General features: G+C 39.1%; 1 protein-coding gene across 2 annotated transcripts in view; it reads right to left on the minus strand.

The window, feature by feature from the left end:
* The window catches only part of LOC127442204 (insulin receptor-like), a 121,667-nt gene that overhangs the window by 76,613 nt on the left and 21,154 nt on the right, over nucleotides 1–23,900 (minus strand). Inside the window, exon 2 of one of the 2 annotated variants that reach the window (XM_051700051.1) lies at nucleotides 21,808–22,356. In XM_051700051.1, coding sequence (XP_051556011.1) covers nucleotides 21,808–22,356 — 549 coding nt within the window. Of the gene's footprint in view, nucleotides 1–14,167; nucleotides 14,185–21,807; nucleotides 22,357–23,900 lie in introns of those variants that run through there. The other variant, XM_051700052.1, reaches the window with a different exon arrangement.

The following is a 23,900-nucleotide window of genomic DNA, read 5'->3' on the forward strand; positions in this document are numbered from 1 at the left end:
CAAAGTAACAGTATGCTCTGTTTTTTTTCAGCTGTACCATTTCACAGCCTGTCTGTAGCAGCTTAAGTGTTATTTAAATGCTTAATAAAAACATAGTGGAAAGGAATTACAGTAGTGTCTGGAGGACCCTTTGCAAACTATAAATAAAATGTGTGTATAAATGCAATGAATATATGCAACAAAAAAAAAAAAAAGTGTACTCTGTTAAAAATAAAATATGAGCCTGTGTTCAGATCAGAATTGATTCATTTGTCCCACCCAAAGCAGACATTTGGTTTTTGAGTGTGAAGCTGAAAAGCGATTACCATTATGTTGTTAAATAAAACTCTTACTGGAGTCACGAGTTCGAATCCAGGGTGTGATGAGTGACTCCAGCCAGGTCTCCCAAGCAACCAAATTGGCCCGGTTGCTAGGGAGGGTAGAGTCACATGGGGTAACCTCCTCGTGGTCATGATTAGTGGTTCTCGTTCTCAATGTGGCGCGTGGTAAGTTGTGCGCGGATCGCGGAGAGTAGCGTGAGACTCCACATGCTGGGAGTCTCCGCGGTGTCATGCACAACGAGCCACGTGATAAGATGTGCGGATTGACTGTCTCAAAATCGGAGGCAACTGAGACTTGTCCTCCACCACCCGGATTGAGGTGAGTAACCATGCCACTATGAGCACCTACTAAGTAGTGGGAATTAGGCATTCCAAATTGGGATAAATATATTATTTATATTTATAAAAAAATTAAATAAAAATAAATCTCTGACTCACGTGGACTGTGGAAACCGGCTCCCACTTCCTCCTTATCCGTCACACAACGAACCTTGTCACACTGGTGCCGAAACCCAGGAGGAGGAAGATACGGTGCTATGGAGTCGTCTTCGCCACTCGAGGAAGTCTTCTGATCCCTTGCCAGCATCCACCAGTCTCAATACCAGGCCCTCATGGATCTGCGGGCAGAACAACAACAACGGTTCGAGGCGCTCCTTCGAGGCCAAGAGAAGGACCGACGGGCATTGCGGAGCTTGGTGCCACGACCCCGGCAGCAGCAAACCCCCATGTGATGCTTGCAAAGATGGGGGCGCAAGACGATCCAGAGGCCTTTCTGGAGCTCTTCGAGCGCACAGCCGAAGCTCTGGAATGGCAGCGGGCACAATGGGCAGTCCACCTCTTACCGCTGCTGATCGGGAGGCCCAACTCGCGGCCCAACAACTCCCGGGTTTCGGCACCAGTGTGAAAAGGTTCGTTGTGTGACGATATGGAGGAAGTGGGAGCAGGTTTCCACAGTCCACGTGAGTCAGAGTTTTATTTAACAAAATAATGGTAATCGCTTTTCAGCTTCACACTCCAAAAACCAAAAGTCTGCTATGCAGCATAAAAGGTAAGACAAGTCAGCTTTTCAGCACAACACTATAATATGGAAAACACTCTCTGGTGTGCAAATCTCTCTCCCTCTCTCTGTGGACTGGGTCGTCTTTTATCTCCCCCGCCTCTAACTGCGAACACAGAAACAGTAATTAGTAGCAATTTGTCTCAGGTGGAACTCCTTACAGCTTTCTCTCTCTCCAGACCACGCCCTCATGTCCACACCACGATATCATAAATTTCACACCGGTGGGGTGTTCACGTTCAAACCGACAATATTACCGCTGGTTGGAAGTGCAATTAAAATGTGCATTTTTCAACTTTTTGAAAGATGGCTTTTCAACAGTTGTGAAGGGAAACATCTCTTTGGCAACTAACTTCATCCGTGTATTTTCTCCATCATAGGTTACCATTGTCCGGGCAAATACATCATTTATTGTGGGTTTAATGTTGGTGTTTTATTACCTTTCATCCCAGGACCAAGTTTAGCTGCTTTGGAAGGGTAATGACTGTGTGTGAATAAATTTGTTTTGTTCCCTCCTAGGGTTGGGAGACATGCAAGAAATATGTTCACGATATTTTTTATGAAATCTTTTTTTTTTTTTTATTATTATTATATATATCAATCACAATATCCAATTACATCGTCAACCCCCTGGCTGAGGGATCGGTGAATATTCTTGCCTTAGTGATTTTGCATTAATTTATTTAAAAAACTTCAACCAAAGACATTTCTAAATTCAAATTGCACTTCAAACAAAACAAAAAAGCAATTAAAATAACGAAGTGGTCCAAAAAAAAAAAAATCATATATAACCACCTTTCCATTTACCATCAGGCAACTATCCATGACGACAGGCAGAAAATTACTAATACATATTAAGATCTAAAAACAATTATAAAAATACTAATTACAATGATGATAATAATCACTGAAATATAAATCATGGTTCGAGGTGAACATGTTTTTGTATTATTTTAGGATTTAATCACAGATGTATAGGCTATATATAAAGTGAAACTGCAGGGTTGCGCTCACAACGAACTGCTCTGTGGAAATAAAGCAAACTGAACTCAGAGCACCTCCTGAGCTGAGATGGTCTGAGGTCATTTACAGCATTCTCATAGACGATACTATTCTGGCAAAAAAAAAAATTCAGAAGACTGAAACAAAGAAAGAGTAAGAACCCTTTACATACACGTGTTCCACGAGACTGCATGCCTCCGAACAAACAGCGTGTCAGATATGTGCATAGACGACTTTTCTGTCATCTGTTCTTAAAAATATAATAAAGTGTGTTTCTTAAAATGCATCTGTCTGTCTAACAGCATTTCTTGTGTCATTCCGAATCTGAGACGTCTTACAGTTACCCACCATGCACATTATATTCACTACCTGCAATTAAACGTCTTTTGTCAGTGCGCATACTTTGCTGCCTGTATAATTTGATATGTCGGTAAAGAACATCTGGCTTTCAATGTGTTATTTAGGTTACTTGATCATGGGTCGCAAACTTCATTAGGCAACTATTCTTTATTTAAGGCTATTCTATTTGTTAGGCTATTGTTTTGATATTGGAAGTTCCATTCATAATGTTTCCCCCTTTTACCCGGTATAAAATTTCACACCGGTGTTGTCCCTTGTACCGAGTAAAACCAGTAACACCGTACACCGTGGCAACCCAAGTTGGGAATGTAGTTTTCTTGCAAAAGCTTGTATAAACCAGCTAAGTGAGTCTTACTTTCTGGCAAGTTTTATCATTATTCTTCATAAAATAAAAAAAACTAAACTGCAAAGTCAAAATCCTCAAGTAAAACTAAATTATTATCAACAACAATTTGCTTCCATCATGATTCTTAAGTCTACACGGCCAAAACTCGGAAATTCAGGGCTCGAAGAAAATCCAGAGTTTCCTACTCGTAATTTCGACTTTGTGGTTGTTTTCATGTGCACTTAACTCGTAAATACGATCTTTCCGGCATGACTTGAAGCTTGTTAAAAACAACTTTCAAAAATAGGAAGAACTCAAAGGTCTACCAAAATAAAAGTTCCACCAAAGTAAAAGCTCTATTCAACTGGATGCATGAAACTGAAGACATTACGACAGAAATATATTACTACTGCATACAAAAATGTTATATTCAGAGGCCTGGGTAGCTCCGCGAGTAAAGATGCTGACTACCACCCTTGGAGTCGCGGGTTTGAATCCAGGGCGTGCTGAGTGATTCCAGCCAGGTCTCCTAAGCAACCAAATTGGCCCAGTTGCTGGGGAGGGTAGAGTTGCATGGGGTAACCTCCTCGTGGTCGCTATAATGTGGTTCTCACTCTCGGTGGGGCACGTGGTGAGTTGTGCATGGATGCCACGGAGAATAGCGCGAAGCCTCCACATGCGCTATGTCTCCGTGGTAACGCGCTCAACAAGCCACGTGATACGGTCTCAGATGCAGAGGCAACTGAGATTCATCCTCTGCCACCATGAGGACTTAAGAGTGCATTGGGAATTGGGCATTCAAAATTGGGGAGAAAAAAATAATAATATTAATAAAATTAAAACAAAATGTAATATTCAAAGTAGTAGCAATAATACTCCTAATACCATTAATGGCTGGTATTGTACCGAAGCTAAAATTCTGATATCGGAGCAACACTAGATCCTACATTTAAAAAGGGCTGTGGCAGCTACTGCCTCACAATCCTATTTATTTTCTACAGCTGAAAAAGTTTTAAAAGAACCATCACAACTACTCTTCTGCTACACAAGGGGTTGTGAGCAATATTGGCTCAAAAAGTACACACAGATGCAGACTTTGAAAATCCACCAGACATGGTATACCATCCAGGTACCTATGGCACACTGTACTTTTCTCAACATGCTATGATTTGGGACACACTAATCCTAATCCCACATATTATACAGGACGAATAGTATGTGAATTGGGACTCTTACAATGTTTGACTCTTAAAAACTTAAAAGTCTAGAGAACTCAAGAAGGTAAATACATATTTGCATAAACTCATTATCCTGCAGAGCCATTTTTAGATTGCTCCCCTGTGCTGTTAATTTGACAAACATCTAAAAATTGCATTCAGAGTTTTGCTTGAAGATCACATAAGACCCTTTGAGAATGCCAAAGGGAAAACAATTGGGTACTGGTTAGCAATTAAAATTCTAAGCCCCTGACAGGAGTTTATGCAGAGTTGCTAGTAAATCAAGACCTGAGAGGAAGAACCTACTACCAACAAACTCTTTCAGTGATTATTAAACAGGTGAGAATAAAACCAAACAAACTAAAGAGAATCACCATCAGGCTCTTTAAAGTGAAATTCATCCCAAACATATGGTCAACTAAGCATACTGCACAAAAGACAGTAACTTCACATTGTCAAAGTAGAGTTAAGACTGGAATTGGATCTCTTAGATTATGATACGTCATGCGACAGACAGGTGTGGCTCAACTATGCTCGGATTCAGAGAAAATGGAGTGAGAACATTGTATAATACACATTTGGCTGGACAATCAAAAACTTTAAAGGCCTTTTTTTCAGTTTCAGTATTGCCGTAGTTACTATGTTTTGGCTTTGTAGGCCAGCAAGGATTAAACAAACTGGGTCTTTTTTAACGAGCCAAGCAATGTTGTACATATCTGATCTGTTCAAAAACTCTCAACAACAAAATTATTTTATACTAATTGCAATTTCGACAGAGCTGGGCACATTTGGCTCATAAGCTGGCATTCAGTCAGTTCTCTTGGACATATCACGTGCATGCATTTTGGGTCCTTGCAACCAGTTCAGCCTGACAGGATACACTCTGAACATGTGCGTTCAGGTTCATTGAGTGCAGAAGAGCATGTGTGTGACCAGGAGTCCATGCCAGAGTTCTGCAGCCAGTCTAACACGTCAGAAATGCAGCTCCTGCTTTGATAGGATGGTACCTCTGTCGGAACAAGACAGAGTAATGAGATGCTAGGAGGACGACAGCCATTAATTAGTCCCTGTGTTATGAGGTTAATCTCGGTTTCAGAGAGGTGACATTGCCATTTCACATTGCAGGTGTAGCAGCAGCAGGAAAAGGGTGAGCAGAGACAGATGCTGTAAACACTTTGATTAGGTGGCCAGTCTCCCATAATGGAGGAAAAACACTCCAACATCACGATCACTTTCTCTCACTTTTTCTTTTTCATTGCCACCTAGTTGAGCACTGCGATGACAGACAGGAAATGTAATTTAGGCATGACATGACTCCAGGATGATAAACAACACTGCAACAACCATACTGATGTGTTGATGAATGACACAGGGGCATTGTACAAATAAAAAACTACGTTTACGAGATTTGGCTCCGGATATTTGTTCCCCACCACATCGCATTACATTATTAAGTTAATTATTTGGTTTCTCAGAATTTATTGTACTGTAATCAACATTAAAATTATTGAGAAATAGAAAACCTAATGAATGTATGTGAGATTTCTTGCTTTTAAAACTGCAAACGGTCTACCATACCCCAAACTGCAGCCTGCAGATCAATCTGGACAACACACCCCTAAGGCTACTGAAACAATGAAACATCTCCCTTTTGGTGCACATCAGTTTATGTTCTTGAAACATGGGTCCCTGCTTTGAGGCAGATCTCTGGTTTAAAAAGTGTAAAAAAAAGACGACTCCGAAAAACTGCTTTTGTTTTGTTCCCAATCATGTCAACTGTAACTGAGAAAAATGTTGTGCTGATACGACAAAGCAATCAAAATTATAGCATAACAAAAATTATTTATCCTAGTGTCCAAAAGCCTCTCCAAACAACTAAAACATAATAATTGTACATAAGAACTAATTACACATGCAAACACAACAATGACCAAAGGTATGCATTTCACAGAATGAGTGCCATTTGACTCAATCAGTTTGCATCGAGTCTGTGTCATATCTTTCTGCCTAAATATGGATGATTTTATCACGATTGGTTTAGCGTTCCATGATGCTACATCATCATTTCCGATGACTTCATCTGATCCAGGAAAGCAAACGTGATTTCAGCTGGATTGCAAGATGCCAGATAGCCCGATGCTGTGTGCACACTGTGCTTCGTGTCAATTACCTTGTGCATGGACTCGTTTGAAAGATAATCGCCTCCTCTAAGTAATGGTATATGATATTTTATGTTCGGTTTATTTTTTGTGAAGCTAAAACAACTCCTCTGTGAGTAAAACAAATAGGCTGGTTGTATTCTACTCTTTGAGGGCTTTCCAACAACATATGACACATGGCTATTTGATGAGTTTGATGTTTTAACCGATTACAATAATATGCACAGTGCAAAATTTTTAATAAATTATAAAAACGGAACACTTCTATGGGGGCCTGGGTAGCTCAGTGGTAAAAGACGCTGGCTACCACCCCTGGAGTTCGCTAGTTCGAATCCCAGGGCGTGCTGAGTGACTCCAGCCAGGTCTCCTAAGCAACCAAATTGGCCCGGTTGCTAGGGAGGGTAGAGTCACATGGGGTAACCTCCTCGTGTTCACTATAATATGGTTCGCTCTTGGTGGGGCGCGTGGTGAGTTGGGCGCGGATGCCGCGATGGATGGCGTGAAGCCTCCACACGACCTATGTCTCCGTGGCAACGCGCTCAACAAGCCACGTGATAAGATGCACGGGTTGATGGTCTCAGACGAGGAGGCAACTGGGATTCATCCTCCGCCATCCGGATTGAGGCGAATCACTACACGACCATGAGGACTTAAAAAGCGCACTGGGAATTGGGCATTCCAAATTGGGTGAAAAAGGGGAAAAATCCAAAAAAAAAAACAACAAGAAAAACGGAACACTTCTGATTTGTTTACAAATTTCAAAACACTTGTTCAGTTTTGGTCATAATGCCTACATGCATAGTAAAGTAGAGCTTCTAAGCTTTCAAACGATAACTATTTTGTGTTGGTCAAGGCTGCAGTTATTTCAGATTAACATTTTTACTGGTTGCTCCTCAAACATGACACATAACAAAGCAAAACATTAATATACAGAGTCAACCATTATCCCCCTTAAACCCCATTGTTTCCCTTCCCCCCTCCCGATCCCCGACCCCACCCCGACCCCAACAAACATCCCTGTGGCCAAAGCCTGAGTACACGTAGATAAAAAATAAATAAAAATAAAAATAATATATCTATATATCTATATATCTATATATATATATATATATATATATATATATATATATATATATATACACACACACACACACACACACACACACACGCTCATACATACATACAGAAATAATAATAATAGATGTTAACTTATCAATGTAATGACTCCCCTGCTCTTACTTGAGCCAGCACTAAAGAAAAAATGTCCACCCCATATCTTCACAAATTTTTCAGCTTCCTGCGGGGAAAGATGCATTTCTTGAAGAAACACTATATCATATTTCTTACGTTTAAGAAAATAAATAACCTTCCTTCATTTTATGGGGTGCCCCAACCCATTCACATTACACGTGGAGAGAGACAATCCACTCATATTAACATTTGACATTTTGACATAAGAAAAAACAAATTGTTTGTCAAAAATCAAATTATAAAGACCACATTCCACATTGGTGCAACAATCAACCCCAGAACAAAACAAACAGAAAAAAGAAAAACGTGTGCATTAACCCAACGCATGACAGAGGCAATCACTCTAAACTCAAACAGTCCATGTACGCCTACGAGAGCCCCCGCGACAACTTTGCCATCGGATTGCTCAGGACTGGTGTTTCCATAAAAAAATGTGTAAAACAATTCCACAACAGAAGACAGCACTTAACCAGTCACTAATTTAAAAAAAAAAAAAATTAATTAGTGCAACATTGTTGCACATTAATCTGTTTTGAATAATATTCTGATGCTAGTGAAACTTTGTAATATGGCACTTTTTCGTACCACTGTCTCCTTAAGATGATTCGCACCACTGTCTCCTTAAGATATTCGCTTATGTTTTTCCTCTTTTGTAAGTCGCTTGGATAAAAGCGTCTGCCAAATGAATAAATGTAAACGTAAATGTAAGAAAGCTTTACTTTACTCCTCGCCTTGCATAACACAAATCTTTATCGGATGATCTCAGAAATTTGGCCAGAATTGATCAGGGCCTGTCTCCTTCCGTGGATCTGCGAGCCGGAACTCTGTGAGCTCGCTCGATTTCTAGCTTATGGCCTGTTATGTTGAGCAGACTCGGGAAGAGTTCGTCTAGGAATTTCACACTATCTCTGCCTTCCTCATGCTCAGGAATTCCAACAATTCGGACGTTGTTTCATCGATTACGACTCTCCAAATACTCCAGTTTATCCCAAAACACATTGCAAGTCTGTCTTGGTCGCCAGCGGATTAACAGCTAATTCCCTCTCCGATGACTCCAGATAATCGATCCGTTTTTCGACGTCCGACAATCTTGTAACCAACTCATGGAACAAACTCCATGGAAGTGATCTTTCGGCAAGATCCTCCAAGTCCGCAACAACCTTCGTCAGCATTGCAGGCACGTTCATCAATTCACGCCGGATTTCTTTCAGTTCACCGTCCGAATTGAGTCCGGGGCTTCCGGCCCGCTACTGCAGGGAATCAGCTTGAGCACATAAGTGTCTTTTAATGTCTCCAGAGCCCGATAATTTTGAATTTTTTGACATATTGTCTTCCTAGAACAGTTAAGAATCAGGGTGTATCGAATCTCACCGGTTTATTACACAAATAGTATTACAACTAGCAAAGTGCGCAGAGCTCACACATCTGCTCTTCGCACGGCCTCACGCGACTCTCAAGGCTGCAGTTATTAATATTTTGATGATTACTTTTTTATTCTCACCCATCCGAGCTTAAAGGGTTAAAACCGATGAGGGATTGATTCTCCCATTGCTGGAAAAGACTGAATTTCATAGCTTTAAACAAAGAGTGGTTACGGATATCTAAAAGTATATTTATATACTGTACATTGCGGGTATTGCGCAAAATTTTAATAATTCCTGCAAGTTCACGCATTTACAGGACACATTAATTTTAGAGATATGGAGGCATATTTATTGTACTGTAACTGATCTTTGATCAAGTGACAAAACCTGAGATATTGAAACTGAAAATGTAGCCAGCTGCAGTTAATCTCAAAAGCCTTGTGGATGCTTTGACAGTTTGCAGACCCTACAAAGAAATACTTATCTCTGCAGGCTTTGATCTCTCTCTCTCTCTCTCTCTCTTCAAAAAAAACAAACAAAAACAAAAACAAATGTACATTACAACCAATCAACCACATTGATTGTTGAAAAGATGGGACTGAAACCAAAAACTAAATACTTTGGTTATAATTTGTTCAAAGCACCAGTTCTGACATAGGACTGCACAATACATGGCAAAAGAAAACAAAAATAAAAAACAACAACTCCCAGTGTAAATTAAGATTAAGGAGCTTGTATTATCTATTACACTTTGTGCTGCACAAGGCAAATCTGACTGCCACAATTAAATTAATTTGCAATTCATTCTGCATAAAAAGGGATCCAGAGATGATGTGCAGATGTGCAGAACATCTAAAGAGGCTGGTCAGAAGCCTTTTCAAAGAAGAGCTTTGAGTGAAAAACTATTTAAAACTGTGATGAAATGCTTGTTTACTGAGGTTTAATGAATGCTTTAGATGTCTGGGATTCCAGGGAAAGGGCCTGAGCAGTTTGGGTTTAGACTGAGTTAATACCTTTGGCACTCTGGTTTTGTCTCAGCCTTAAAGAAGTGGGCTCCACTTGAGTATACATCCTTGATAATGAGCCCAGTGAGAATCCAAGCACAAATAGAAGAGCCTAAAAATGTATTATCAGCCTTTTTATAATCATTAATTGTGGATTTACAATTTGCAATGGTGTAACATTGTTTCTTTTAAGTGGCTGAAGTAAAAACAACCAAAATCTTTTTTCCAGATTGACATCATAGGTCGGAAGAGAAAACCTTCGAAATGGGTTTTTAGGTTTGTGCCCAACTGGGGAAAAAAATCCACCTGACAAATGCATACCTTCATCCACAAGATCTGCACAGCCCATATAATTACAGTGGATTTGTCACGGTCGGTCACTTTGTCAAGTTGAGGTTCTACCTGATGGGACCGCGGCAGTATCGTCCGGTCTTTGTGTTTTGTGTTCCCCCCTTTGTGTGAGCCCTCCGGTGATGTCATGGTCATGGCACCTTGCCAGGTTGTGTGTTTGTCCGTGGAGGACCATGGCATCATCGTCCCCTGTGTGTCTGGTGTTTCGTGTTTATGTTTTGCCCTTATATAATATCAGGAAATTAATCATGCACAATTCAGCATTAATCCTGTCATGGGTGAGGGGGAGACAGGACACAAAAGCAGAGGGAAGTTCAATGGGAATTTATTCACAACTCAAAGAGTTTTCTTTTCAAACTTAAAAGCAAGCCCAGGCATCGAACTCCTCTCCCGAGATGCGGGCAGAGATCGAGGAATTCTCCTCCACATGAACTGGGCACCGAACTGGCGAGGGTGGCGGCGAACAAGAACATAAGGTACTCCACTCCTGAAGCTAAACCGCGGCCAGCTCCAACTGCATGAGAGAGCACAGTTACTACACACAGTAACAGTTACAAACACAACGGCAAATAGTAACAGTCAAAGTTGCACCACAATGATCAGGCATCGGACATGACACATGCGGGGGTTTAAAATAAGAGAAACAAACACAGGGCAGGTGTCGCTCGTAGCTGAAGGTTGTAATGATCAGCGTTCCCATGGGCACAATCAGGGTTCCCATGGAAACGCTGATTCAGCATGCCAACGACACCTGAAACACAGAATGGCTATTTTTTGGAGGCTTAAGGAAGCACTTTTATGGATGTGTGTTTAGAAGTACGGCTGAAATGTCAGATATTTTCCTTGTCAAAAAGTCGTTTGATCTCATTGAACGAGATCATATGAAACTCTAATGATGACGCATAAGAGCACTGTTGAGGAGCACTGAAGCTCGAGTGCCTGATAAAGGCAGGCAGAAGATGCAGCTCACAGTCCAGACGCACTCCAAGCTTTCCAAAAACTTATTAGGACCATTGTGTTCCTAATAAAGTGCCCAGCAAGTGTATATTCAAGATATGTTCTCTGACAACATGTCTAAATATCTTGCACTGTTTGTTGCTTCTCAGAAAAGTGTATCTTGTTTTAAGGATGTTTAGTAATTTTTAATGGAAAACAAGACAAACTCGATAAGAATATTTATTTGTTTACTGAATTAAACAATAAAAATCATTAAGCATTTTTTCATGTTATTCAGTGAGGGTCATTTAGAGGTATTTTTAAAATATATTTTACACTCTTTTCTTTATTGTTAGTAAGCACATGTTTAATACAACATCTTAACTATTGTAACATAGACTCAGGAGAACCAGAAGTTAGATCCATTTGCAGCTTTACTTGCAAAGTCACAGAGAATATACAACAGGCAGAGGTCAGTATTCAAAACATACAGCAATGTAGGCAAATCCAATAATCATGGTCAAAAACAGGCAGAGGGTCGAGGCAGGCAGAAAACAATCACAAAGAGTATATCCAGGAACAGATCAAAGTCAAAAGGCAGGCAGCAGTGAATCAGGATGACAATAACAGGCAGAAGATGAAATGCTCAGAAATGTTAGCCAGGGTAAAAACAAGACTTTGCAATGAACCCAGTGTTTGCAGTGCTTAAATAGTCCATGAAATAAGGTACAGGTGTGTAGTAATCAGTCCCGCTGAGGATGATGGGAATCGTGGTTCGTGAGAAACAGTTAATATTTGGGTGACGGCGCTCTCTGGTGGTTATCAAGGGGAGTGTTCGTAACAACTATATTATTACAAATGAATTGTCAGTTAAGAGCTGATGATTAATCGTTGCGATTAACGCCTGAATGTTGATTAATTATTCTAATAATCAATAGATCAGTTGATTTTTTTAAATAATCATTAGTCGCATCTCTATTCAGAAGCAGTGTTCAAACATTTTGAAGAGGACTGTTCAGTGACGACTAGAGCCCTACCGATTTAGGATTTTTGAGACCGATACCGATTTTAGAGAGGGAAAATTCACCGATTACCGATATGGTGGCCTTTTCTATGTGGATTTTTCACTGATATGACTACGCAAAGGTACTCAGAAGGCTGCTTTCTTAAACAAATATTTTTATCAAAGAACATTTGACATTATTATTATACATTGTCAACAAATTCTAGAAATGAACACTGAGAAAATAAAGAATAAATAAAAATACAATAAATAGCTTAATAAACATCAGTACTGTATGTTTAGTATGTCAAATGCTGACCATTAAAATAAAGAATAAATAAAATAAAATAAATAGCTAAATAAACATCAGTGCTGTTTAGTATCAGTCAAATGCTGACCATTAAAATAAAGAATAAATAAAAATAAAATAAATAGCTAAATAAACATCAGTACTGTTTAGTATCAGTCAAATGCTGACCATTAAAAATAAAGAATAAATAAAAACAAAATAAATAGCTAAATAAACATCAGTATTACTGTTTAGTATCAGTCAAATGCTGACCATTAAAAATAAAGAATAAAAATAAAATAAATAGCTAAATAAACATCAGTATTACTGTTTAGTATCAGTCAAATGCTGACCATTAAAAATAAAGAATAAATAAAAATAAAATAACTATCTAAATAAACGTCAGTATTACTGTTTAGTATCAGTCAAATGCTGACTATATTAATAAGGCCGAGTCAAGATAAACAGCGGCTGTTGTGTTACACCGTATTCTGCTATACAAGTTCAGGGGAAACTTTCAACAGTGGAAAACCAGACTTTTAAATATTACATTTTATAAATGCAACGACTGGAATTGTTCAGTTGAAGGGGGTACCAAACTGTGAATCCTGAACAAAACAGTTTGGTGAATACATGTTTACTCATTAGCTTCCACTCAGCTGACAACAATGAAAGTAGCTACGTGGTTAGCTAGTTAGCTATAAGCTCATTGTCATGGAGAGTAAAAGAAGGACGTTGTTTATTTTACTTTCCAGCATTGTGTCACACCAACTAGGTAATAACACAGCGTGAAATCAACACTCAACAGACACAATCCACCACCACACCGTTGTCTGCTGAGCTGCAAAAAGATGCTCTGATGTTTACATTTCAATCTGCTACATTACTGACTGCACTGACAAACTATAACTGGCTAACATAGCAAACAATAGCAAAGATAAACATGAGTGACATTGTTGTCAGGGACAGTGTTAACGTTATATTAGTAATATTGAAAAGGGAAAATGATGGGGTCATTGTTTATTAACTTTCCAGTATGTATTTCACAAACTAGTTAGCAACTTACCATGAAAACACACCGCTGAACCTGTCTGCAGAGCCACCATCAGTTCAGAGTCAGCTCTGTAAACAGTGGAGTCGTAGCATGCTCTGCTAGACAAACTACGCTATGACACCAATTCTAAAGCATTGTTTTCTGCATTATATGTTCTGAAAAAAGTTTTCATATCGGCAAACATATACACCGATACCGATATATCAGTCGGGCACTAGTGACGACCATGCTAAAGAAAGGGATATTGTCCAAAGAAAAAAGAGAGAGAGTGAGTGAGTGAGTGAATGGTAAAAACAAAAGAAAAAAAGACAGTGATGACAGAGAGAATGAGGGTGAGAGAAGAAGAAAGAAACTGATTCATTTAGTGGCAGTGTTTCTAACACATTATGTTTTAAGAAGCAAAACGTTGTGAAATGAGAACTTGTTGAAAGCACTTTTAAATCGGCTTTTATCCAACAAAAAAAAAATTTCTTACCACAATTAGGTCTTAAACACTGAAGAGGATCCTGCTTCTAAAGAGCTTGACAGCATCCCTGCTTTAATTTAAGATGTAAGAACTTTGAAAACATGGTACACTTCAATTTCAACTGTAGGCAGGTCACATCCAGAAAGCTGTGGAAAACATGTTTCGAAAAGATATAAATGTGTATTTGGGAAGGATTTATGTGTACCACAGTGGAATTGTAAAGTTTTGTTGTAAACAGTGGAATTTTTTTTTTTTTTTAAATTATGAATGAATGAATAAATATAGTTATATAATAAATTAACTAATATAGTTAATTAATATATTAATATACTATATAATATAAAAAATAGTTACAGTAGGAACAAGGTTTGGGTTGCATTTCTACCTCTAAAAAGTCTTTGAAAAGTCATGCCTTTTGCAAGGAATTTTAATACATTTTTGCCTATCTGTGATTTGTTATATCTGCTCTGCTAAAATCTGAAATTATCTCATCATTTGGCAACAGAATGCTGAGGGCAGTAAATGCAATAAAAATTGCACTTCTTATTTTAAAATATTTCTTCCTCAAAAGCATGAATCATTAATGGAACCGTTAAGAGGAATCAGAATCTGAACCAGAATCCGATGCGATCTTTGGTGGTGCACTTGTATGACTGGGGGGGAGCAACGCTGATCGTTTTGCGGTTAGTCCTAATCTGCTAGGTAAAAATCCTACATCTGATCATACATCGGACTCCACCCACAACCAATACATTTCCATGTGTACAGAGCCTCTCCGGACAGCTGCCAAGGTTCTTGTCTAATAGTGGTGGTGGTTATGGTCAGAGGGTCGAGGAATTCTGCCCCTGGGACCATTCATAACCTCCCAGTAGAAAGCCACCAAACAATGCCCGGAAACAATTGGGACGAACATTCTGTGAAGTTCGGTAACAGCTATTGTTTCATGCTGAGACTGAATTGGCGCCAGTGTTTCCTGTAGTAATGGAATGTCAGGCTTCTGAGGGGGAAACGGAGGAATTGATAGTGAAGCCTCTTGCTGTAGTCCATCCTTCCTCTGGGATGCACCCCTGTGTGCACTTTACACACACTTTCACCCCAGAGTTACTCACGTTTGTTAGCAATACAAAGAAGCAAAAGCTGTATAGCCAATCTTGAAGTCAGATCTTCTCACTTCCACAAAAACATAGGTGAATTATTTTCTGTGTTTGGACTCAGGGGTGGCAAAACTGACCTTTATGGTCCCTTCGAGATTAAAACGGATGGAGACGTGAAGGATGCTGACGTGTGTAAATCTGGAGGCATCTCACATGGAAAAAGCAACAGGAAGGTTCCCACTCCTCAAGGTCTACACTTAATAACGGGCGTTAAAAATAAACCAGCTCCATTAAAACACTTCCTCTAGCCTTTATCTTAGTTTCTCATGCTATTAATAAATTGAAATGTTCTCTCAGACAAACACATGTCTGTCGGAGTGCACACATTGTTTTTACCCCCCTCCGAACACTGTTCCATTGATATTTGCAGCAGTCATTCACTGGGGACTATACAATTTTAACTAATGGAATTGCTAAGGAGTAACTATGGTGAAGTGTTGGGGAGTCACTAATTAAAAGTAGCGACGCTACAATCGTAACTACATTTTTCAGTTGTGTGACAGTGGTTGGTTGATTCTCAAGAAACCTGTAAAAAATGCTCCAGTGCTAATTTTCTTCTAAATCAAATGAGACAAATAAGGAATTATATTATGCATACAGAAAATGAACCCAATATTTCTAGGGTCATTTAGATTTTTTACATTGTGACATTATTTTCACGACAGTTATGCAGTGATTTTATCTACCTCCCAATTCTCATAACCGTAATGCAGAAAAAAAATGGTAATTATGACATTCTCATTACAAACATGTTCACATTTACCCTATTATTTGGCTATTTAATGTTTCAGTTCCCCACAGGGTAGCTGGTGGGTGCAATGAATTCAGGCCAATTGCTGCGTCATCTTCCAGGATGACGCAAAGTTATTCCGTTTAGTGCGGTTGGTTGGGATGAGCGACCAGCAGACATTCAAAAATACCAAAAAAGGGCCTGATCTACTGTCAGACTTTATTCATTCCTCAATGACGATTTATTTAAATCACTGTTACGGTTTCCAACAGCCAAAATAGGCACACTAAGTAAATATCATTGCCAATACTTCCAAAAGTATTTCAATATGAAACAAAAACGCTTTTGTAGGGCTGCTAAAGAAACTACGGATATCTGCAAGAGGGACTTTGGCAGCACGTCCCCATGTGGTTAGCACAGGCTCTTTTTCTCGTTATCTCTTTCTCTATTCTCCTCCTCTTTAGAAGCAGCTGCTCTGCTGTAAGAGGCCTGCTGATCTGGCTGCCCTCAATAACTTTCCTCTCTGTCTGGATCAACTCCATGAGCAGTGCAGGGATGCTGCAGTCCACCACTCGCTACTGATCACCTACAGACAGAAATTAAGCAATGCAATTCTGCAACTCCCTCCACATGGATCAGTATTGAGGGTAAGGGACATGCTTGAATCCCTGTTGAAATCCAGTGACTGGACAGACAGTGACTAATGTGATTCAATATTATATGCAAGAGGATATTGGAAAGAGGGTCAGCATCGAGCAAGTGAGGGAGAGAGAGAGGGAGAGTGATACAGAAAAGCAGAAACACAGACAACACAGAAAGAGACAAAAAGAATGTGTGAGATCCTCCACGAAGAGGGATTAATGAACGAGGAAAGCTCACCTCACTAACAGTTTAATCCCACAGAGATTAAATCTGCAAGAGGAGGAGGGTCACAACATTCAATCAACAAAATGTATCATTACGCTGCTAACATGTAAAGGTGATTGTACAACTAAACAATAAAACTTGGCAACTTGGCTAGAGAAAATAACTGCTCAATAAACGTACTAACTAAGTTACAGGACAAGCGATAAAAGGGGCAATGAGAAATATCTACATGGGTAGGAGTTAGATTTGTCTGTATGAATTCATAGACAGGTGGTTTCAGTTATTACTAAATGCACTTAAAAGATACTGGGGTAGTTGACATGTACATGAACATTTTTTTTTATTAAAACATCAAGATTTACGGTTAAAATGTATCTGTTAAAAAGGAAAGTATATATTTTAAGTACTGTGACTTGTCACCATTTCTTTTATGTTTTTTTTATTATTATCGTTTTTATGATCTTTTGAGCACAAGTTTAAAACTATGAAGTCAAAGCCTTATTTTCTCTTTAAAAGAGATGTTGTTTGTAATGCCTTTCATCCATAATGAACATGAAAGGGAACGTTTTCTAAAATTTAAGAGTTGTTAGAAGAAGGTTAAATATACACTCCTTTATATTTTTTTATTCTTTATGTCATTTATCTTTCATTACAACACTGTATTGAATATCTACAACAAAAATGCATGACATTGTGTCATTTATACAGCAATGTTGTTGATTAATACCAGCTGTTTTCACATGCAAGCTCCTATTCATGTCGCAGGTGATCAGGTCATAAGTGTCCCAATTTTCAGTTGATGAAGACCCTTGCAAGTGCCCGAATTAGTGTTAAATTTATTGCAATATAGTGTTAGGTTTAACCAATTAAACAACTCAATTTTTACCAATAAAAGTGTAAACAACAGAGGGCGTAGTCAGCATAGGCTTATGCGTCATGTGTTGGTATGATGCATGATGCATAATTTCTCTAAATATCTATAATAATGTGTTATGGACATTACATAATAATGTTCAAATAATGTTAATTGAAGAAGCACAAACTCCATCGCTTGTTTGCATGAGGATTCGGATAGATTGCCAACTGTTGATTTGCTCTGTAATGTGATTCAAGTTTACTGCAATTGTAGTTAACATCTAGGAAGGGATCATACAGACACACTTTGCAATCAGAACTGCAATATGATCAAATTGATCACCATCTCATATTGCTGCGCTGCACAGACTGAGCCACACACATGCTTCACTCTGACGGAAGCGCACAAGAGTCAGTGATCCTAAAGGTAAACAATCTAATGATTTAATATGTAACGTCTGTGAAAGCACACTATAATAATAATGCACCTTTTACAATGCCTTTTGCATTTTAGATGGTTTCCCCTCACCATGTAAGTGAATGTAATGCAGGGAGCACCCGAGCGAGAAAGACACGCATTTTCAGCATGAGTGATCGAATGTCCACTTAAAGCGTGGGAGTGAATCTGCTCTGCGCAAGAGAAAATTCAAGTTAAAGGTGCTGTAAGTGATTTTAGCCATTCTGGAATTTCCACAAGATGAGATGTTGGATTAGCCACCCTCCTGTTTCCAAAACCCTGCACTCAAAGAAAAATAGCACCCTCAACTGACAACTGTAATGAACAACATGGCATAAAATGGCATTAAGTCTCAATAATTCACTGCAACTACAATACTATGAGAACATGCAAAATTATTAACAGACAGAAAGCGTCAGAGACTGTGGACACATTTTTGTTTGCTGTTTACAGAGTCTAGACCAGTCACAGAGACTGGTGAGATATCTCACGACACTTGTTTCGGTGATCTCTTTCAGGGAGTAGGAAACATTTTTCCATTCCTTTCCATGAAAGAAAAACAAATCGCTTACATCACCTTTAACAATGGTTTAATGATAGTGCTATATTACTTTACATAATGCTGAATATTATGTATAAAAATGCTTTGGGGGATTATAATCCTAATGTCAGTTGGAAATGTCTAAGTACAGCCTTCATTATTTAACTGGATAAGCATGCACTTACATCAAAAATAATATTATGTAATCAGTGACAATACCGTTTTAGAAAAATATTAATTTAGAATATTTTAAAGGTACGTAATCAGTGACAGTACCTAAGCTAATGTATAATGTAAAGAAAAGGAACTGTTTTGTTATACATCTTAAAAGTAAAAAAAAAAAAAAAAACTTTAAATCCTGATTCAGGCTTTGTTTAAAGTATTGTGAGCCGAACTGAATCGTGAATTCAGTATCGTGAACTGAAACGAGTCGTGAGATGAGTGAATCTTTACACCCATAGTGTTCATGATATACTGATTCATGATATAGGGAGCTGATTAAAAAGAGTTGCCAAATGACAGAAACCCCCTAACAAAGCTGCACAAAATATATTTATATTTTGTATATACTGCAAGCCGTTTTTTCTGCAAAATCCACACAATAACAATATACAAAAGAGGCTTTGAAAGAGGTTTAATAGCTTCATAATCCATTATAGATCAAGAATGCAATTTCTGCTGTGATTTAAAAAAAACAGTATGCAACATACACAGACCAAAGCTGTGTGAAAATGAAATTCATCTTACAGTATTTCTGAATGCTTTATAATGTTCTGTGGTTTACAACTTGCTAAATGCTTGCAGTAGTAGTAGACCCCAAACCACAAGCCCTTCACCACAAGCACCGAGCAAGGGCTTATTCTATCACTAGATAGTAATGCATTTGAAGTCTCTGCCTTTGGCCAAAAACTCCATCCACTACTATCCCACTGCAGCTCAACAGACAGGAGTCAAAGTGAGCCAAACAAGGATTTCCTCAAGGTGCTTATAGCATGGACTACCCTTCCATCTACATTAATCACCTCTAGGCATTTTGCCCTTCAACTCCCCAAACAGATAAAGCAGCATTAGAAAAGGAGCTGCTCTGTTATTGAAAGTTGAGGAGTGTATATATTTGACGTGTAAATTCATAGCATTATTAGAGCTGGATTTTTACCCTTTACTGAAGAAAACTCATGTATTTGCCCATGCAAAACTCACCACTGCAATGCTATATACTGTACCCTCTCTGAGCACTTTATTAAGAACACTATGGTCCTAATAAAGTTCCCAGCATGGTCTTCTGCTGTTGTAGCCCATCCGCCTCAAGGTTCGACTTGTTGTGCATTCTGAGATGCTATTCTGCTCACTACAATTGTACAGAGTGGTTATCGGAGTCACCGTAGCCTTTCCGTCTGCTCGAACCAGTCTGGCCATTCTCCGTTGACCTCTCTCATGAACAAGGTGTTTCCGTCCGCAGAACTGCCACTCACTGGATGTATTTTGTTTTTGGCACCATTCTGAGTAAACTCTAGAGACTGTTGTGAGTGAAAATCCCAGGAGATCAGCATTTACAGAAATACTCAAACCAGCCCGTCTGGCCCCAACAATCATGCCACGGTCGAAATTACCGAGATCACATTTGTTTCCCCATTCTTATGATTGATGTGAACATTAACTGAAGCTCCTGATCCATATCTGCATGATTTTATGCACTGCAGCCACACAATTGGCTGATTAGATAATCGCATGAATAAGTAAGTGTACAGGTGTTCCTAATAAAGTGCTCAGTGAGTGTATACTGTAAATAGTTTTTTGGTGGTTGCCAGATCGTTGCTTACATGTTTGGAGTGGTTTTTAGCATGTGTAATGCGTTTCTTAGGGTGTTTTGGGTGATTGTTCGGGTTTTCCATTCTGGTCCCCACATATGGCTCGGGTCTCTCCTTCAATGTTTTTTTTTTTTTTTTTTTGCCAGTTTATTCGTCCACCAAGTGAAAGTCACGAGTCCAATCACTTGGGATTTTCAAATCCTTAACCCTAAGTTTGAGCAATAGTAATAGTAAAGCTTTCCTTAGCAGACACCACTAATAACTAGAGAGTAAAGTCTTTTCTTTTTAAAGAGGACCATGTCTCCAGACACACATGAAACCATACTACTCGTATAAAGAACAGTTACATGATGTGCCCCATGTGTTGCATGATTGTGTGAGCTTGGGGCTTTGCACCACTGCACAAGATTCTTCCATATGCTCAATTCTACTCATCAGAACTGCAAATTTAACGGATTTGCAGTCAAGCTTGTCTGATTGGCCACTCCAGCTGATTCCGTCAGGTAAAAACACACAAACATCTACACACACAAACACACACACTACCCACACCCCCAACTACTACACAAAGAGGGTACTGCGTCACATTCTCGAACATGGTTGAAGCTTTGACACAGAAACTTGGATTACTTAACAGCAGCTAATCACCTGACTTATTGCTTCCAGCATGGTTGGCGTTCACTCTGCCTCTTGCTAAAAGAACCCAGTGAATGTACTGCCAATGTTCACAACACATTCTGACACACACACACACACACACACACATACAGCCCTGACAACTTTCCACACACTTCTCAAAACATCTCAGGACTCTATGGTAATGTAAATATTATTACCTTAATACACCAGTGAAAATGGGGTAAGTGATTTAAAATGTTTTTTTGATGACAAGGAGAAAATGAAATTGAGTGGGATTCGTCATAGGGCGTAACTACATTCTAAGTGATTGTTTTGCTAATTGCTAAACTTTTAAACAAAGAATTTAATCTTTTTTTTTTTAAATATATATGTTTAAAATGATGTACACTCAAATGAGAGCTAGTCATATCAGTCTTAGAGAAAACAAAACGCATTATTCAACATGGTGCTTGGCGCACATTCATGAGCACCGCCATGCACTTTTGTTCTTGTGTGATTCTGCACCTACACTGCTGAGTGTGAGCGCAACATAACAAAACATTACCAAGTGCACCAAACTAAAGTAAACAGAAATAAAGAAGTACTTAAGAATACATACTTCTCTGGCAGTACTTTTGGTTCCAGCAACGCTCGTTGTAGGCCTCGTTGATGGTGGTAAATTGGCAGGTGCTTTTGCCCTGAAACGTGCCTGGGCATACATCTCCGCACTCTCGACTATTCTTATTGGCCATGATGTAGTTGTCCTCGTCAGAGTCAAGGATCTTGGACCAATCGAGGGTGGAGAGGTAGCAGAGTTCAGGGTTTTTTTCCACACGTACAGCTCCACGCGTGATGTTCATCAGGCTGTGAAGGCCAATCTCCTTCAGCTGCAGCATCTCGAACAGTACAAGGGCGTAGTTGAAGAAGAGATTATTGCCTCGCACCACAGTGAGGTTGGGAAACAGGTCGCTGAGGCTCTCCATGCCATAGACACGGAACAGGAGGAGGTAGTCTGTCACTACCGTCAGCTTGGGGAAACTCACGCCTCGGAAGTCCTCTGCTTTAGTCGTGAACATGAGCAGGATCTTTAAGTGGCCTTCGATCACGGTGCAGTTCTCCAATGCACGCAGGTTGGTCACGTTATTTCTGATATCTTTACTCGAGCAAACTGGATTGACAAAAAAAAAAAAAAAAAGAGAGAAAACAACATTTTAATTGCTTCAATGAAAACCTTCAGGAGAGATTCTGAGAAAACTGCTCACAGGTTATATGACCTTCAACTTTAATGATATTTGTCTTTATACAGTTAAAACCATTATGAAACATGAAAATGCAAAAATGTAGTCTATGGTCCGATTTTCTCTCTTTGAGCTGATGTCCTCCATGTGACATGACATGGTTAATGAAGATAATAAAAACTCTTCCTGCAGCTTTTGACATTCCAGTCCTGGTTTACTAGTGCATGAGCTGCACAGCTAGAGAGATGCTTCTTAAGTCTGGCCTGACTTTTGCTTACTATCACAAAGTGGGAAACCAGAACCCATCCATCAAAGGTGACAAGAGAAGGGGAATAGCTTTGTCTAGGTAAAAGGCAATGCCTTTGAAGATGTGGATTCATTCCTCTCACTGTCTCACATGTAGCAAAACACTGCTTTCTTTAAACACTGAAGGGGGGAATTCACTAAGAATGAATTGTGCCTAGGAAAAGCGAGAGGTTATTTGCACATAATGTCTGCGCTGGTTTAGCGTAGGGCTGGGCAATCGGACGAAGTGATTAGATATTGATGATATCTTACATATATTCCTATGCTGACTGTGACACTCATTGACAGATGATGATGATTGATAATATCAGGAAATGGCAAAACCATGGATCTGGGAAGTCGGCAAATATATTAAACAGTAGCCCAGGTTGTGAAATTAGCACCCACCACCCGCCAAATGCGATGATGCTGAATCCAGTTTGCAAGCTCCTTGTCCAAATTTGTGTATTTCGTGTGCGGTTATTTTTGCTCATCTACCCACAAAAGGCAGACGACCTGTAAGACGTCTCGGAGTGACACATGACAAGAAAATTTGCTGTTAGTCACAAAGACATGCGCTTGAAGAAACACTTTATTATATTTTTAAGAACAGACAAAAGAAAAGCCGTCAATGCTTGTGTCTGATTCGCTGTTTTTTCAGAGACATGCAGTACGAGCCTGTCTCATGGAACAAGCACATGTAAAGTGTTTTCACTCTTTTTTCCTCTATTTCATTCATCTGAAAACTGTTTGCGAGAATAATGTGATCTATGAGAATGCTGCAAATGATCTCTGATCATCTTGGGAGGTGCTGCGAGTTTAGTTTGCTTTATTTCTACGCAGTTAGCATGCATTGTGAACGCAACTCTGCAGGTTCAGTAATATATATCTTTGTATTAAAGAAACAAAGACGAATGCGATTAAATCATAAAGTAATACAAGACACATTCATCTTGAACCTAAAATTTAGTTCTATTTTCTTTTCTTTAGGCAGCATTAACTGTATTACCAAAATGCAATACAAACATAAATTCGATAAGAACACACATTTGGCAGCATTATTTTGGGAACACAAGTGAATTTATTTAGCTTATTTACTATGATTATTATTGTCTTTACATTTATAATTGTCTTTAGTTCTTAATCTGTAGGCTATACATGTGTCATGGCAAATGGAGCTGTTGGAGAT

This window comes from Myxocyprinus asiaticus, chromosome 6 (genome assembly GCF_019703515.2).
Source record: "Myxocyprinus asiaticus isolate MX2 ecotype Aquarium Trade chromosome 6, UBuf_Myxa_2, whole genome shotgun sequence".
NCBI classification, from domain to species: domain Eukaryota; kingdom Metazoa; phylum Chordata; class Actinopteri; order Cypriniformes; family Catostomidae; genus Myxocyprinus; species Myxocyprinus asiaticus.